The sequence below is a fragment of the Epinephelus lanceolatus genome, chromosome 20 (genome assembly GCF_041903045.1).
Source record: "Epinephelus lanceolatus isolate andai-2023 chromosome 20, ASM4190304v1, whole genome shotgun sequence".
Classification (NCBI taxonomy): Eukaryota; Metazoa; Chordata; class Actinopteri; order Perciformes; family Serranidae; genus Epinephelus; species Epinephelus lanceolatus.
Genome location: NC_135753.1, coordinates 13,649,487 through 13,668,053, shown reverse-complemented (window position 1 = coordinate 13,668,053; position 18,567 = coordinate 13,649,487). Strand labels below are relative to the sequence as shown.

The following is an 18,567-nucleotide window of genomic DNA, read 5'->3' as shown; positions in this document are numbered from 1 at the left end:
CCGGTAAGGTCTACTCCAGGGTGCTGGAGAAGAGGGTCCGGTTGATAGTTGAACCTCAGATTGAGGAGGAGCAATGTGGTTTTCGTCCCGGACGCGGAACCGTGGACCAGCTCTTTACCTTCGCCAGGGTGCTGGAGGGGGCATGGGAGTTTGCCCAACCAGTCCAAATGTGTTTTGTGGATTTGGAGAAGGCTTACGACCGTGTCCCCAGGGGCATCCTGTGGGGGATGCTCTGGGAGTATGGGGTTGGTGGCCCCTTGCTAAGGGCCATCCAGTCCCTGTACCAAAGGAGCACGAGTCTGGTTCGCGTGGCCGGCAGTAAGTCGGACCTGTTCCCGGTGAGGGTTGGACTCCGCCAGGGCTGCCCTTTGTCACCGGTTCTGTTCATAACTTTTATGGACAGAATTTCTAGGTGCAGCCGAGTGGTGGAGGGTGTCAGGTTCGGTGACGGGAGGATCTCGTCCCTGCTTTTTGCGGATGACGTGGTCCTCCTAGCTCCATCGAACAGTGACCTCTAGCTCTTGCGGTTCGCAGCCGAGTGTGAAGCGGCTGGGATGAGAATCAGCACCTCCAAGTCTGAGGCCATGGTCCTCAGCCGGAAAAGGGTGGATTGCCCACTCCAGGTCGGGGGGGGGTCCTTCCTCAGGTGGAGGAGTTTAAGTATCTCGGGATCTTGTTAACGAGTGAGGGTAGGATGGAGCGGGAGATTGACAGGCGGATTGGGGTGGCGTCAGCAGTGATGCAGGCGCTTAACCGGTCCATTGTGGTGAAGAGGGAGCTTAGCCAAAAAGCGAAGCTCTCGATTTACCGGTCGATCTACGTTCCAACCCTCACCTATGGTCACAAGCTCTGGGTAGTGACCGAAAGAATGAGATCGCAAGTACAAGCGGCCGAAATGAGTTTTCCTCCACAGGGTGGCTGGGCTCAGCCTTAGGGATAGGGTGAGGAGCTCAGACATCCGGGAGGGACTCAGAGTAGAGCCGCTGCTCCTCCACATCGAGAGGAGCCAGTTGAGGTGGTTCGGGCATCTGGTAAGATGCCTTCCGGACGCCTCCCCTGGGAGGTGTTTCGGGCGTGTCCAACCGGGAGGAGATCTCGGGGCCGCCCCAGGACACGCTGGAGGGACTACATCACCCGGCTGGCCTGGGAATGCCTCGGGGTTCCCGCAGAAGAGCTGACGGAAGTGGCTGGGGAGAGGACTGTCTGGGCTTCTTTGCTGAGGCTGCTGCCCCCACGACCCGGACCCGGATAAGCGGAGGAGGAGGAGGAGGAGGAGGAGGACGACGACGACGACATGACTCCTACCCTGGTACCCAATAACACAACAAGACAACATTTGAAGACTCCTCTGTAGCCTACAGCCCTGTGGTTGGGAGTCTGTGTTTTGCCTCCAGCTATTAAAATGAAGTCACTGTGACATCGGCCCTAAAGGGCCTATTCATTCTGCCTTTAAAGTGATCTTACAGTATGTACTTAGTTCATGTGACAAAGCCCGAGTGCTGGAACCTGTTATTGTCCTGAGGTCTAGCAGCACGCTGACACATCATGGCTTTCTTCATTCACCAGATCTGCAGAGGTTTTTCCTCTTCAGCTGTCAGGAATGCCGTTATTAAGCATGTAACAGTCATTGGAAGTGGGCAGTTGGGTGCAGGAATTGCACAGGTAAGAGGCAAAATGCCTTTGGTCTCTGTTTATCCATGTAGCTAGCTAGCACACATCTTCATTATACTTGGTCCTTTAGTTGCTGGCTAGTGAAACTGCTGCTCTTTGACTTTTATATTTGTGACTTTTCCAGTGTGAACACGGTGGGGGAAGGTGGGGTAAGATGAGCTACAGTGCGAAAGTTGACCCACCCCCCGTTTCTAGGTGACTGTGCACATTTGTTTAAATGTGACCATAAATTCAGTAAGCACCAATCTTTTCTATCTGTGATGGAGAGACGCACACAAGATTATTATTAGTATTGTGAAAGTATTATATTTATACATAAAACTGTTTTTTGTGTAGGAGCAATACCTTTAGAAATTATTTGCACAGGTAAGGTAAGGTAAACTTTATTGTCCCCTGAGGGAAATTCATCTTGGGCACAGTGCTACATTTCATTGCTTCACAGGACAAGATAAAAACATCATCACAGGGACACATCATTACAATGACAGTTCTATCACATAAAACAGACATGGACTACATTTAACAATCACAACAGAAACATACAGAGATGTCTAAAGTGCAAGAAAAAGTGCTGAGTGCTAAAGTGCCGTGTGTTTAATGCACGTTGCTGTTTGCTCTATTGCACTACTTTTTAACATTATTCAACAGCTTAATGGAGGATGGAACAAATGATAATTATGGAGGGAAGCGACTAATCAAATTAATAACTCTGGAAACCAATTATTAATTTGTCAGTACACTTATCAATAATGAATCAATCTCAATACCTGGGTTATGAATTCTCTATACAGTGATCTTAGTTCCTGCTCAACAGAAATATCCATGGACAATGACTTGGTGATAAATGAAGATTTATTTAGGCTAAATGTTTTCACAACTGAGTAAATGAATAGTAAATGAGGATGATATGAAATAACACAAAATCAACAGTATGCATAAATGGATTAAGACAAGAGGTAACACTTTTGTCAGTTATGTAGTTTGGCGATAGTGAGAGAGAGTATGTGACTATAGATTACCTAACAAAACCTAAATTAAGATCAAAATAACTAAGTCTCCTATTTGACATCAACTCTTATCACAACACAGCGGCTGCATCAGGTGATGGGGATTTGGCCTACTTTGAGCAGAGTTGGCTAGGGCTGACGTTTCTCTGAGGAAACTGCTGCTGGCGACTCCCGGCTTCACTTCACGGCCTTCCAGCAGGGTGATACAAACTGGAACACAGCGGTGAGGCGCAGTGGAGCCTGAAGGCGGTGTCCTTTAGGTGGTCCTCACACGTCGGTGATTTTAGGCGGCGGAAAGTCTCTTGTTTTGGCCAAAGAGCCCCTGCTCTGTGGACACTTTGACAAGTGGTTGGCAGCCGCTGAATCCGCTGAATCTTTGATGGGCTTGAGTCTTTGGGCTATGGCTACTCGCTTATAATATAAGGTTATAAGATAAGGTTGAAAACAATCTTGTTGGCTTTTCGATATTATTATCAAGGTTATTATTAACACGTATAAAAATATGTTTGAGGCAAGGCAGGTCTCTTAGTTTAAACATTACCTTATTTCGGAGGAAACTTAATGAGTTTGATTTTGCGAGATTACATACTTTAACATGTGCGATGTGCGATAGACACATACAGTATATATTCATTTTGGCTGAGTTATGTGAACTGCATATATTCTAATCCTCACCCGGAGAAAAGAAAAAGATTGCTTAGCGTCAGGCTACAGCAACACTAAACCCCCGAGCTTGCATGAGAAGGACTAAATGCACAAACCCATTATTTTTAAATATCCAATGGAGAGAGACTCTCACTGCAGCCTGTTTAATTTCATTCAGAAAATGTAAGCGTGCAGCTTCGTTCTGTGGACGAGATTTGAATTTTTGTCTATATCGCCCAGCCCTAATGCCAAGGGTGGAAAATCATATCAGTGGCAGAAGTATTGACAGATCACCTTTGCAGAGGTGCATTAAGGAGGTAAAGTCAGTAAAAGCAGTGAGGCACAGTGGAACAGTGGAAGATGATCTACACAGAGGAGGTAGGCCTAGTGTAGAGAAGGAGCTTGCAGGCAACATCTCAAAGGCTGTCTTTTCTTCTTTGCCTTACTCCCAAGAAATGCTATGCAATGGCATTAGAGATTTAAAGAAACAACATTCCTGTTTCCCAACAACTGGAAAAGTAAGGTTTAATTAGGCAGGGTGTCTAGGAATTTATAGGAGTAAGTATGTCTGCAAACACTAACTTATCTCATGTAGCTAAATACAGCAGAATGAATTATCAAGAATTTTATGGCAAGTCACCATCTCTCCTCATAATTTTTTCTGCCATTATATGTCACTAGATGCAACATTTTTTCATTAACAATTCTGTTACAGTGATTATTTTTTGCTCCTAGAAACTTCATTGGCCGTCCTCTTAATTTGCACTGTGTAACAGAAAAGTTTTAAACAGTTTAACCACAGGGCAAAAATTAAAAGTGCATTTTGGCTGGTTTTATGTTGTTTAGGTTAACTCTAAGGGAAGAAATATGAGTATTTGGAACAGGACAATATATTTTTAAATTACTTTTTTAAAAGAGGTAAATTATTTTTTTTTTTTATATCATGCTTAAAAAGTCAGATGGCTCAACCAATCCACTGACTCGGATCAAATTACCCCTAACCTAGGGCAAGTTGAGCCCCAGGTGCACTGTTTTTCTGAAGTCACATTTTCAGGACCCTTTGTCATGGATGCATTCTTAAAATTTCAATTGATAAGAGTAGGGTACCGTAGGGTAGGGTAGGGTACCACCGTCCACTACATCACAAGTCTGCAGAGACTTATTATGTTGTATGGACTTGGGACACAGTTCTGGTTTCCATTACATTTGTTGTTTAGGTCCCTATTTATCATTGCTCCCACCTCAACATCACTGACACTGACAGCTGCGTTCCTATTTATCTTGAATTAATTTCTTTCTCAAAGACTGCAGCAACAACTGGCCACTCAGTGGCGCTGGTGGACATAAATGACGACATCCTCAAAAAGGCTATCAAAGGAATTGAAGGGAACCTTAAAAGAGTGGTGAAGAAGAAGTTTGCTGATCAGCCAGAGGTGAGACACAGAAGACAGCCAGACAAAACCAAAGCAAAACAATGAGAGAGTGAAGTGTGAGTTAATTAATGGGGACATGTGGGACATGTTAATGGGACATGTTGACACATTCGTGTTTGTTTCAGGCAGGTGAGGAGTTTATTCAGAAAGTCCTGCAGAATGTGTCAACATCAACAGATGCGGAGTCTGTAGTTCAGGACACGGATATTGTGGTGGAGGCCATTGTGGAAAATCTAAAAATCAAACAGGATCTCTTTGGTCGGCTTGACAAGCTGGCACCAGCGTAAGCACTGTCCCATTTCTGGGTCATTAATACATTTATAAAGGTGTTAGATTAGAGGCTGATTGCTGTTTGTTCTGGGTTTCATGGTGCTGTATGTGTGTTGTTATTGAAAGCATGTTTCTACTGCAGTTACCAGTATTTAAAAACACAGAATAAACTCATGTTAATTTCCAAATCCAAGACCACAGCTCTCTCAGCAAAAACTGAGTGTACACCAGGTCTAAAGATTGTATGAGGCGCATTCTTTATAGATATAAATATGTTCCCTCCTCCCTCCCTGGTCTGGGAGGGAAGAGGACATACAGTATATTACATTTGGTGATCTTCTTAAAGGACAATGAAATAGAAAGTTCTGAATGTCACATGTCTGCTTTTTTTTATTAACTGCTATCTGTACGATGTCTTATGTACTGTTTTCTGCACTTGTTTTAGACTCACAATCTTTGCCAGCAACACATCCTCCATTCCCATTACCGACATTGCCAGCTCCACCAGCAGGCTGGATAGATTTGGTGGCCTTCACTTTTTCAATCCGGTCACCATCATGAAGCTTGTAGAGGTACGTCCTGAATCGAAGTCACTCCAGCAGTTAGTCGCAGCTCCACGTGCAGTACATGCTGTTGAAATATGATCTCTATTTAAGACGCATCAGTTAAAGTGAACCTATTATGCTTTTTTTCAGGGTCATATTCATATAAATATGTAATATTGGGGTCTAGTGGAATAGATTTATGTGCTTTACTGTTCAAAACACACACTATTTGTCTTGTACTGCTCACTGCTGCAGCACCTGTCTGAAATGCTGTGTTTGAGCTTATGTCCCGCCTCCCCAGCAGCCCAGTCTGCTCTGATTGGTCAGTAGGCATGTAATGATATATCGAATTTCGCGGTGTCACAATAAAATAAATTCTCGATACCGTCGTGGGAATGCCACAGTAGTTGTATAGCTGCGTTCTCCTACAGAGCCGGTATGTATGACTGTGCGACTACATTCCCCATAATCCTTTGCATGCAACTGCGCGCGCAGGTGAGAGCAGACTCGTGCAGCTCAGCCTCTCAGCCTCTGACTCTGACCTTTGCGTGACCGGAGGAAACAGCGAATAAAAGTAATTGAAAGTAACGAAATTGATTGTTTTCTCTGTGTAATTTCTCTGCGACTGTTCGTCATAGCGACAAGCCACACGTATCACGTGAAACAGCGGAATCGTGGCTTTTCGACAAGACCAACCTTGTCGGTAGTCCAAAGTTTTCACAGCGAAAAAAAATGATAAAGTTACACTAAAATAATGTATAACAAAGCTTTCATACAGCTTTGCACACACATTACTTTTGGATGGATTACACGCGAATGCAGGGTCGCACAAAAATGCCACGCATATCACATGAAAGCGCAGGATCAGAGCTTTCCTCTCCTCATCTCCTGTTCTGAGAAAGTCTTAGGGTCTCCTTGATGTCAAGATTGTCAACCTGGCGTGAACAAACTGAGTGAATGTGTGTTTTTGAGTTTTTCTATGACTTCCAGGGAAATGGCTGGGCTTTATTTATTTTGGTTTTCTTTTACACACATCTCTACCCACCTCTCTCTCGCTCTGTCGCTCTGAGTGAGGGATTGTGTGTTATTGAGTTTACATTATTTCTAATTTGTTAATTTTGTTGTTGTTGCAGGGTCTGATTGTTCTAAGTTCTGTATATTTGATGAATAGTAAGACTACTCTATCCTCATAATTTGATGTCATTCAGATGACTTTCTAGTAATAGTACTACACTACTTTTGTTCAGAGTAGGTTAAAAAATACTGAATGTTTCCATTTTCATATTCTGTCACTATAGTTTTAATTGACATGACTTTGTTATGGTACTTTAATGTCTGCCTGCCTAGCAGTAATAGGGGGGAAATGAAAGCACATGTTCAACTGCATGTTGATTTGTTTATGATACGCTTCCAAGTTAAAAATAACATGCTGTATAGTGTACATGCACTATTTTTGAATAAAATAGCTATTTTTAACAATAAATTTTCCCGTTGTATAAATATCGTGATATACAGTACAGGCCAAAAGTTTGGACACACCTTCTCATTCAATGCGTTTTCTTTATTTTCATGACTATTTACATTGTAGATTCTCACTGAAGGCATCAAAACTATGAATGAACACATGTGGAGTTATGTACTTAACAAAAAAAGGTGAAATAACTGAAAACATGTTTTATATTCTAGTTTCTTCAAAATAGCCACCCTTTGCTCTGATTACTGCTTTGCACACTCTTGGCATTCTCTCGATGAGCTTCAAGAGGTAGTCACCTGAAATGGTTTTCCAACAGTCTTGAAGGAGTTCCCAGAGGTGTTTAGCACTTGTTGGCCCCTTTGCCTTCACTCTGCGGTCCAGCTCACCCCAAACCATCTCGATTGGGTTCAGGTCCGGTGACTGTGGAGGCCAGGTTATCTGCCGCAGCATTCCATCACTCTCCTTCTTGGTCAAATAGCCCTTACACAGCCTGGAGGTGTGTTTGGGGTCATTGTCCTGTTGAAAAATAAATGATCGTCCAACTAAACGCAAACCGGATGGGATGGCATGTCGCTGCAGGATGCTGTGGTAGCCATGCTGGTTCAGTGTGCCTTCAATTTTGAATAAATCCCCAACAGTGTCACCAGCAAAACACCCCCACACCATCACACCTCCTCCTCCATGCTTCACAGTGGGAACCAGGCATGTGGAATCCATCCGTTCACCTTTTCTGCGTCTCACAAAGACACGGCGGTTGGAACCAAAGATCTCAAATTTGGACTCATCAGACCAAAGCACAGATTTCCACTGGTCTAATGTCCATTCCTTGTGTTTCTTGGCCCAAACAAATCTCTTGTGCTTGTTGCCTCTCCTTAGCAGTGGTTTCCTAGCAGCTATTTGACCATGAAGGCCTGATTCGCGCAGTCTCCTCTTAACAGTTGTTCTAGAGATGGGTCTGCTGCTAGAACTCTGTGTGGCATTCATCTGGTCTCTGATCTGAGCTGCTGTTAACTTGCGATTTCTGAGGCTGGTGACTCGGATGAACTTATCCTCAGAAGCAGAGGTGACTCTTGGTCTTACTTTCTTCCTTCCTTTGATGGTTTTTGCGACTCCACTTGGGGACACATTTAAAGTTTTTGCAATTTTCCAGACTGACTGACCTTCATTTCTTAAAGTAATGATGGCCACTGGTTTTTCTTTAGTTAGCTGATTGGTTCTTGCCATAATATGAATTTTAACAGTTGTCCAATAGGGCTGTCGGCTGTGTATTAACCTGACTTCTGCACAACACAACTGATGGTCCCAACCCCATTGATAAAGCAAGAAATTCCACTAATTAACCCTGATAAGACACACCTGTGAAGTGGAAACCATTTCAGGTGACTACCTCTTGAAGCTCATGGAGAGAATGCCAAGAGTGTGCAAAGCAGTAATCAGAGCAAAGGGTGGCTATTTTGAAGAAACTAGAATATAAAACATGTTTTCAGTTATTTCACCTTTTTTTGTTAAGTACATAACTCCACATGTGTTCATTCATAGTTTTGATGCCTTCAGTGAGAATCTACAATGTAAATAGTCATGAAAATAAAGAAAATGCATTGAATGAGAAGGTGTGTCCAAACTTTTGGCCTGTACTGTATATCGTACCGTGGACTCTTTATCGTGATAATATTGTATCGTGAGTTTCTGGTATCGTTACATCCCTATTGGTCAGCTTGCTCAGTCTGTTCTGATTGGTGCAACGCTTAGAGAGTGAATTGGAAACGTCACATCCCTTACCTTATCTGACTTCACCTCTGTCTCTCCTCAGCCACAAACTGTTAAAATGTCTTAAAGCAGTTGATAACAAAAGTATTCAAACAGATTAATTGTATATCAAATTAGGAGGATATTAACTCAGTGGTTGACAACTAATCGACTGATCGTTGCAGATCTAGATATGACTTCTATAGGGCAACTTGCTAAAGCTTACTTACTCTTGCTTGATTAGGCTTTTAAATTCAGGTTAAAACAAGACTAGAAAAGTGCACTCAGTAGAGTGCAAATGTCAGCCAGGCGGCCCCCCCTTTAGACAATTTCAGCAGATGCACTGCAGCATGTTTCAGAAGCAGATAAAAATTAGGGCTGTAGTCTCCTGGTTGATTATTTGGTCTATATGCTCTCGTCTGACCAAATTCTCATTGGTCGAATAATCTCATGTTACTTTCATAAGGAGAAAAGTGCTACATCAATAGCTTTCCAGGTTTAATGCATTATTTCCTGCGGCGGGAGGGACAGGCTAAGTTACCTGTGAAAATGGGGGTGTTTTCAAAACACCCCCTTTGTTTACGCAACGTTGAACTCGCCCATCCTAACGCTGAGCGTCGTGGTGACGCAGACCTCCTGTCTGTTTCTGTATACTGACACCATTTCCCTCAGTGGAAATGAAGCTTGTATTTACTTGTATTTCACAGATAAGAAACAATAAATTGTGAAGACAGTAAAGCCTCAAATCAAATCAAGCAATCAAAACCATATCAGGAAACCCCTGAGAACACAGAGAATCAAAGTTGCTTATGTATCAATCTTTCACAGGTCATCGCAACCTCAGAAACAAGCCAAGAGACTTTAGATTCCCTCCTAAACTTCAGCAAAAGTCTTGGAAAAATACCAGTGTCCTGCAAGGTAAGGTTTGCTGTATAATTCCATTACAACTATAGTCTCTTAAAAATATTACAGCCCACTCAGCAGCACCCAACATCTCGTTTATCAGGATACACCTGGATTCATTGTAAACCGCCTATATACTCCCTACCTAGTGGATGCCATGAAGCTGCATGAGAGGGGTATGTATACAGTGATATCAATAGTAAAATTGCCACGGTTTGTGTATTGAGATTATTAACCATGATAAAATATCTACAACTACAGTGGGGCAATGTTTGGAGGAGAAATAGCTCTGCATATGACCTTAAAAATACCACACCTACAGAAGTTTGAGGCTTTTCCATCAAGGATCAAATACATTTCAGTCACTTTATTGCACGTTACTTTTTTATGGACTAAAATGTTATCACATCTTTATGTGTAGTTTTAATATAATAGTTAATATCAATGTCTGCTGTAAATTTCTTGTGAATAGCTGCACTGGAAATATGATTAATGAAAAAATGTTGAGTACTTATTTCACCAAGTGTATTTTTTTTTTAGGGATTTTAAGTTAAAAAACAAGACCGCAAAATAACCTCAGTCATTTTGAGAGGAATTAACAGAGGCTTAATCTTTTTTTCAGTTTCTTTATCTCTGTATCAAAGACAGTGGTTGAGCTAAATAAAATAGGAGAGAAACAGAAACTAAAACCTTTACACGAACAAGTCAACAGTTTACTGACAATTAATAATAAAATACACACTTTAAGTGCACATACAAAATATTCACATGTAGAAGGTGAATACGTTTTACTTATACCCCCTTTGTTTATCATTTCTCCGTTGGAGAAGGTTCTATATGTTTACTAAAAAATCCCGTCAGTCTAGTTCAGGTTATATGGTTATTTAAATTAGAATCGGTCTACATTTTCCTTTGTTAACAGCTTTTAATTTAACAGGTTAGACTTGGTTATTTTAGCTTTTTCCTTTTGAGTTAACTGTTTTCTTTTTTTCAGGTGAACAGGTAAGTACCCATTCAAATTCCCTTTTTAGGTTCAATCGTCATCATTTATTTGTCACATGAAAGTAATACTTGGTACAACTCTAGTGAAATGGATCCCATCAGCTCCTTTAACTTGTGTGCAGTAATTTACTCCTTTTTTGTGTCTTCTTACATCATTAGCTGATGCCTGATCATTCTCTTCTGCAAATTCTGATTTAATACTTTTTCGCTGTCTTGTGAAACTCTTGTGGTTTTATTTCTCGTATCAATGGTACCTTTGGCAACAAGAACAATCCCTTTTTGTCCTGGTTACATGTTCAACAGACAGTTGCTGAAGACAAAAATTTAGCTTAGACTGGTTGTTAGTCGTTACAGACACTGACAGTGCAACAGGTAACATTAACTAAGTCAACAACAACTAAGTTAACATAGGTTAAATATTTGTTAAAAAAAAAAAATCAGTATTTGCTAAAATGAAGGCAAATTACTTTTGAAAAGAACCAGCGTTGGCTGTTAGCCACCAAGAGTAGCCACTGGGACAAACCACAGTCTATGGGACTAACAAGCTTACTGCTACTTCCGCTTTCTCACATAATCATTTCTACAGTAGTGCCCTCAGGAATAAGGTGGCTAATTGTCCATGATTCCGGATGGTTCTGGTAATCCATGATTTCTGATCATGGAATGATTTGACTGTTTACACATCCCAACCTCAGCAAGACGGACACATGCTCGCTCTTTCTGAAGATAGCGGCACTGCACCGCAGTCTCTTCTGCACAGTGAAATGTTACAGCAGTTATCCACAACTGGACCGGGAGCACCTCACATTCCCACCGACACACGCGTCTTTATTCACTGTAAAGCACACTCCTCCTCTCCTTCTCATGTGATGCTTACAGTTAGCCCTGTCACTGTGTGTGTGTGTGAGCTCTTGTCCTGCTGCAGTAGTCTCATGATAAATAGAGAAAGAAAGACAGGCTATGCAAATCCATACACTAAACACAGCTCTAAAATGAAATAAGATTTTACGCATTTTAAATCATCAAATTTGCAATGCAGTTCAATTATGGAAAAAATCATAATCACGATTATTTTGGTCAAAATTGAAATCATGATTATGCGGCGCATGGGATGACTTATATTGTTTACACAACGGCATGTCATTTCTGTCTCTACATACAATTCTCCTCTGCTCACACACACACACACACACACACACACACACACACACACACGTGCCTACACACACACACACACACACACACACAGACCAACTTCTCTCGCTCTCCCTCTGATATTTTCTGCACGCTGTTTTTGAAATCTTCCGCGATCACCTGCCCCACGCATTATTCATAGTTCACCTACTTCACTGACTCGTAGAGTGAAAAGAGGAGAGGAGAGGGCGGTATTGCGCATGCGCGTCTTCCGTAGAAGACAAAATAACATCACCAGGTGTCTGTGACCAAAAATCGTTTACCCTCGATTTCATTAATTTTGAAATCGTTTGACCTCAAAATCGTAATCGCGATCACCAGATGATTAATTGCACAGCCTTAGTTGCTGTGATTGGATTAAAGTGCAAGGTTGCACAGAATTAATGAGGATTGGCTGAATTTGCATCGCAATTGCAACATTGCAACATCCTGGAGGGACTGGTAAGTGGTTTCCACTGTATTACTGAGTAGGTGTCTGTGGCACTCTCACATTTGGTGCACAGCCAATAATAATCTGCTCTCACATATACCGAAATACATGCACACAGACACGCAAACACACACACAGTTTATGCTATGGCAACCTTTCATTTCGCCAGCTGCAGGGCTAATAAGACAGGGTGCTATAAAAAACAATTTCTGGCCTGTTTCAAGCCTTATGAGAATCAGGTCATTCATATCATATCTAATATATCCTTCATATCGTTCATAATAGATTATGAGTGTGCTTTCTTGCAAGAATCACTCAGTGCTGCGCTGCGTCCAGTTCGATCAGCCCAACTGGTTAACATGGGAAGTATGAACTTGGAATTAGTCTGCCAACAAATACACTGTCATTACTGCTTATCACAGGTGCTGCCAAAGAGAACGAAACAGAAATTGTCGAGATAGGTTCAACCTTAACAAGAAAAAACAATCAAGATTTACCTTGTAACTCAACCTGGCTTGTAGGGCATACAGAAAATCAGTAGGTCTTGCAGTGTCTCAGGAGCAGTTGCCAAAACAAAAAAACTGCATCAGCTGCATTCGGTGGATCACCACCAGCACATAGAAAGTTCCCTAGGATGTAGGACACTGCATTACATATTGTCCGCTGGAAAAGCACCCTAGAGGAAACTTAAACACATTTACTTGCACACTGAGCCACAGTAAAGGGCACTTGTTTTATATACCACAGGAGCATGCAAGAGGCCACTTGCGGCATTTTGGTGGACTCAAGGTGGTCACCAGTGAGTCCTTGTAAAGCTTAACAGTTGACAAAAGAAATATACTACACTTTTACTCTGTTTTACTCCACAAACGTTAGCTCAAATTGGCGGTGCCTGAGTTCACTATCCCTGTAGTTGTAGTTTTTGGTTGATTTTGCAGCTTTGCATGGTTACAGTTTTGTTTTGCTCTTTTCTCCATTAGGTCACGGATCCATAGAGGACATCGACACCGTCATTAAACTTGGTCTTGGGAATCCCATGGGACCCTTTGAGCTCATGGATCATATCGGACTAGACACTATGAAGTCCATCATTGATAGTGAGTAAAATAATGTTAAAAATATAGGTCTAACTAGTGGTGAAACTTCAGTACAGTACAAGAGCATTTACTCAAGTAAGCAGAATAAGTAGGATTTGTTGCAATTTAGAAACACAACATTCAAAGTTGGCCCCTCCTCTCCCAGCTCATTTAATGTTAGCTCGTTTAATGTTGCAACAACACAGAGCTGGTTGAAAATTAGCCATACTTACAGTACATTCTGTACAGCTGACAGTGTGGATGATTTTATACCCTGCAGCCCTAGATCGTAAAATAGGGCCCAGGTTGAAAAAACATTAGTTCCCCTTTAAGTTTATTTCTCTGATCATACTTGCATACTTTTACTTAAGTAACATTTCAGGGCTTTTACTTTTAACAGAATATTAGTACTTTTACTTAAGTAAAGGATCTCAATACTTCCTCCACCAAAGGATATGGCTTTAATTTTTAAGGGGGTGATAATATGAAACAGCTGCAAGGAAGGAGAAACAAAGATAATTCAAATGAACTTATAAATTAAATCAAAAACCCTATTCCTTTTTGTTATTGCCCACCTAGGTCTTCATGTTGCGATTCCTGACCACCCACTCTTTACTCCACCTGAACTGTTCAACAAAATGGTTGCAGAGGGCAAATTGGGCAGAAAGACAGGAGAGGGATTCTACAAGTACAAGTAATTTACTCAGAAAACAAGCCATCCAGCACTGATAAGAAACAGTGCTTGTGCCTTCTATAATTCCTAACTTCTAACTTTAACTTGTAACTTTGTCTTTAATTGCTTTAGTTGGCTCTAGTTCTTTTTTTCTATTTACCTTTACTGGTATACTTGCTGTACCTCTTATTTTGTTTATTCTTGTTTTGTTTATCTGAAATTATTTCAATGTCTTGTCCTGCTGCAACATTTGATTTTTTCCTCTGGGGATAAATAAGGCTTATCTTGTCTTATCAAGATTGGCTTTTATCTGTCATTTCTTTATCTTAAGCATGTCCACTGAATGACTTCTTTTGTGATAGAAGAATATAGATTAAATCTGACTGAATTACTTGTGTCTGGTGTCTCTTCTTGTTGTCAGTGTGAAAGGTGTTGACTGCTGTGTAGACACACATACGGACCTTGGTGATATTTAACATGAAATGTGAATGCTTCTTATATCTGCTAACATCAGTCAAATTAATATTTGAAATCTAACAACAATATCACTTGAGATGGAAGATAAAACTTTTTTTGGAGTTACTGTAGAATATCTATCAGAAATGACCTCAATCCAAAGTGATGTCTTTCAGTAGGTATTAAATTTACAACTAGAAGGGTACTCGGAAAGCGCAAACCTCCTCCAAGGCCAAATGCACCCTCTCACCATGCTGAAAGTACAATACACAACATTCAGAACATGAATATAGCAGCAACTAGGCCTACTATTTGCTATGTAAAGATATAGCGGAGTTATGACATAATGAGCACAGTAGCCTTAGGAGTTTAACAATCCATCAGTCTGGACTAGGGGTGTTCAACAAGGGTACCTCACGATTCGATTCGATTTCGATTATGGGCACTTCGATTATGGCGCTTGTGGATTCGATTTGCTTATTGGTGCCACGATTCTTCGATTATTGCACTTTTTAATGCTTTCTTCCATACAAGATTGATTTTGTCTTCATCTGTGGCTACATTTTTAAATAAATAGCCTATCAATTAACTCAGTTCCTCTAAAACTACACTCAATAAGTAAATAACAAGGTTTTTTGAACATTTGACTTGTATTTTTCAAAGACACAAAATATTTTATTTTATAACTGTTATGTAAACATTTGCACTTTGACCTACTTAACTTTGACCAGGGAAAGCTCCACTTGCATGAGAGTCCCCTCTATTGGCGAAAAACACTGAAAACAGTCAAGCCCTGGATTTAATGAGGTCATTAATTCAAGTAAACAAGATATGTACTTCCATCAAATTTATTTAATGGAAAATGGAAAGTTATTCAGTCTGGAATATGAATAGGATAACTTTACAAAAAAAGCTGCCATACAGAACAAAAGTGCATTCCTCAAAATTAAATAATTCAACTTATTCAGTCTGGAATATAGATAGGATAATTTAACAAAAAAGCTGCCATATTCCAAGGTAACAAATTGCATTCTTCTGAACAAAAGTGCATAATTCCACTGAACTTATTCAGTCTGGAGCTTCAGTACAGTGAGGTAAACACAACACAAACACAGTAGAGCAGAGTGGCACTCACACTCATCTTAAAGTTAACTGTCCTCCCATATTCCCTCCCCTCCCTCTTGACCCCCTACATCCTCCTGTTGTGTGAGAGAGGCAAATGTCCACATTGTGCTACTCATCTTCATCAGACTCTTCATCGTCAGTGCCAGAATCTGGGACACACACATTCTTGTTCAAGAATACCAGCTGGTCAATGTGCTCCGACTTGAGTGTGCTACGCTGGGCTGTTACTGTATCTCCTGCGGTGGAGAATACCCGCTCTGCAGATACACTGCTGCCTGGAATGCACAGGTACCGTTTGGCCACATTAGCAATCATGGGGTACAGCACCTGATGCACACTCCACCAGTGGAGAGGGTCCTCTTGTAGAGAAGGTGTTAAAGCAAGGCGGTACTTAGCCATCTCGTCCTTGGCTCTGGCGTATGCTGATTTGGGCTCCGGAGCTAAAGAGAGAAAGAGAGAGAGTGGGTGTGAGCATGTGTGAGAGAGAATGTGAGAGTGAGAGGGTGTGTGAGAGAGTGAGTAAGAGAGAGAATGAGAGTGTGAGAGAAATTAGCCTCAGCCAACAGCTAGATGTAGAACTTCACATTTTAAAAAGTAAAGATTCCTACCCTGATTTGTGAACGCCAGTCCTAACAGGTTCTCATGCAGAGTACAGCTTCTTTTGGCTGGTGGCGGTGGCGGCAGCTCCTTCTCCTGGTCCTCCTCAGTGTCACTGGTCACCTCTGCTGCTGTCCTGGCATTGTCCTCTGGGGTCTCTTCCTCCACTCTCACCTCTTGCTGCATGTAAAATAATGAGAACACACAAAAGTCACAAATCCAATTGCTTTGAAACCACTTTTTTTTTTTTTTTTTACCATACACATTTTTTATATAAAATAAAATGACAGATTTACCTCTAGTGATGCAGCCTCAGAAATCACTTTGCCATATGTCTGCTCTCTCTCCTCCTCAGAAAGGAAAGGTAAGGCCTTGAAACGGGGGTCAAGGGCAGAAGCGGTATAGAGAAGGCTTTTCTCCGCCTCACTGGTGTATCTACTGCTGAGGTCATCATGGATGGCCTTTTTAATATCCCGGACCAGTGGTGAATCTTCTGTGTTGGACTCTGTGTTCTGGAGGAGCTTTGTGTGCACAGGAGCGATCAAACAAACCATGGGGTTTTTCTCCTGAGACATCAGAGTGGTGGCGTCTTTCATATGCTTTAGGGCGGAGACCATTTCCTGAGCATTTGAGACATCAGTTTCATTGAGAGTGGCGATGTCAGTTTCCTTCTTTCTCAACTGAGGAGAGAGCAAGCGGGTGCAGATAGCAGGCTGTGTTATTCATAATTAAATACAAGTTATTATGCTACTATTACATGTCAGAATGCAGTGCACAACAGTTCACTCTACCAAAGCTTAACTGTTTTTTTTATAAATCTATAATGCAGTGAGCAATAAAAATAGTTCCAAAATTATATTTAGCTATCAATATCAATAATTTTGATCAGTATAACAAAATAGATTAGAGTGGCTGGCAATGACATTTTTCTCACCTGAGGAGAGAGCAAGATGGCAGCAATTGCAGGCTGTTGCTCGAGGAAACGTTCAGTCATTTTGCATGCACTATTCCATCTAGTGCATACGTCCGTCTTCAGTTTGTGCCGTTTGAGACCAAGCAGCTTTTGGTTCTCCTCTAGGAGTTGGAGTCTGGTGGTACTGCGGTGAAAAAATATAGAGATCCGCCTGATCCTCGCCAGGAGCTTTGCCACAGCTGGCAGCTTGAGAGCTTTCTGTAAGGCCAAGTTGGCAGTGTGATCATAGCATTTCAGGTGCACAAAGTTCGCCTTCTGAGCAGCCACAGCCATGTTGCTGGCATTATCCATTACCAAAACCAAATCTTTATCTGAGATCTGCCATTCTGCCGCTGCTTTCTCCAGCAGCTCGGCAACATTTGCCCCGGTGTGACTCTCACTCATCTCTCGGGTTTGAAGAACGTGACTCACTAACTTCCATCCGTTCTTGTCCGACGCGAGCACAAAATGCGCTGTTACAGTAACAAAGGATTTGGTGGCAACCGAGGTCCACGCATCGCATGTAAGCGCTATCCTGCTCGCCTTCTTCATGGACACCAGGACGTTTGCTTTGGTTTCGTCGTAGAGGTGGGGGATTTCTTTCTCTGCGAAGTGTTTTCGGTGAGGGAGTTTGTAGCGCGGCTCCATGGTGCGCACCACTAACCAAAACCCCCTGTTGTTTACTACTGAATACGGGCGTAAATCCGTCGCAATTAAAGTAGCTATTGCTTCTGTAATGCTCTTCGCCTTCTCCGAGTTCTTGGGAAGTTTGGAGACAGTCTCCAGGATGGTCCTCTGTGTGGTGGGCACGACCGGAGGAACATTCTCCGTTTCGGGATGAAAGCGTACAAGGTGCTGCCTCATGTTTGTGGTGTTGCTGAGGTACTTTATTTTTGCTTTGCAAATCTTGCAAATCGCGTAGGTCTTGTCAGTCGTCTTGTTTTCTCTCTCATAAAATCCAAAGTACTGCCACACGGTTGCAGTCAACCCCGGTGGCGAGAGAATCGGCCGCTCTTTGGAGGCTGCTGAAGCTGTTGCCATTTTGCAAAGACGCTAACGTGCTCTGTTTGTAGTGGTCTCACTCACTTAACAGTCCGGGCAGCGCGCACGTTAAGGTTCCGGTTACGTGTTTTTTGTTCCGGTCTTGCGGCAAAGCATCGACGTTAATTAACCGATGCCAAATCGTCACGTGCCGCATTTCGATGCATTGCCACATGGCGGTATCACGGTATTAACTGTATACCAGGCACAGGCGCCGATTCCATGGGTGCATGGGCGCCCAAGCACCCATGGAGAATGCCAAGGCTATATGCACCAGCATACAGTTAAGGCCAATGGAAAGCCATCTCAGATCGTCTTTTTCCCACC

General features: G+C 42.1%; 3 protein-coding genes across 3 annotated transcripts in view; 1 reads left to right on the top strand and 2 right to left on the bottom strand.

Moving 5' to 3' along the window:
• LOC117264644 (uncharacterized) overlaps positions 1-18,567 on the bottom strand; it is a 66,363-nt gene that overhangs the window by 16,097 nt on the left and 31,699 nt on the right. The gene's annotated exons all lie outside the window — the stretch shown is intronic.
• On the top strand, positions 1,419-14,769 carry LOC117264646 (hydroxyacyl-coenzyme A dehydrogenase, mitochondrial-like). Its single transcript, XM_033638776.2, has 8 exons — positions 1,419-1,662; positions 4,628-4,756; positions 4,882-5,039; positions 5,472-5,598; positions 9,620-9,709; positions 9,798-9,870; positions 13,301-13,417; positions 13,976-14,769. The coding sequence occupies exons 1-8, from the start codon at positions 1,546-1,548 to the stop codon at positions 14,092-14,094; spliced, it is 930 nt and encodes a 309-aa protein (XP_033494667.2). The 5' UTR covers positions 1,419-1,545; the 3' UTR covers positions 14,095-14,769.
• LOC117264645 (E3 SUMO-protein ligase ZBED1-like) lies at positions 15,759-17,463 on the bottom strand. The gene is made up of 3 exons (XM_078163005.1): positions 16,544-17,463; positions 16,235-16,427; positions 15,759-16,090 (listed from the first exon to the last, which is right to left on the bottom strand). The coding sequence occupies exons 1-3, from the start codon at positions 16,862-16,864 to the stop codon at positions 15,759-15,761; spliced, it is 846 nt and encodes a 281-aa protein (XP_078019131.1). The 5' UTR covers positions 16,865-17,463.

Bases quoted from the DNA above. Each gene is read 5' to 3' on its own strand.
- LOC117264646 (XM_033638776.2), top strand. From the start codon at position 1,546: ATGGCTTTCTTCATTCACCAGATCTGCAGAGGTTTTTCCTCTTCAGCT. The intron at 5,040-5,471 runs GTAAGCACTGTC...CACTTGTTTTAG, and splicing joins CTTGACAAGCTGGCACCAGC to ACTCACAATCTTTGCCAGCA. The intron at 9,871-13,300 runs GTATGTATACAG...TTTCTCCATTAG, and splicing joins CATGAAGCTGCATGAGAGGG to GTCACGGATCCATAGAGGAC.
- LOC117264645 (XM_078163005.1), bottom strand. From the start codon at position 16,864: ATGGTCTCCGCCCTAAAGCATATGAAAGACGCCACCACTCTGATGTCT. The intron at 16,428-16,543 runs GTAAATCTGTCA...TTTTACATGCAG, and splicing joins CTGAGGCTGCATCACTAGAG to CAAGAGGTGAGAGTGGAGGA. The intron at 16,091-16,234 runs GTGAAGTTCTAC...TTCTCTCTTTAG, and splicing joins GAATCTTTACTTTTTAAAAT to CTCCGGAGCCCAAATCAGCA.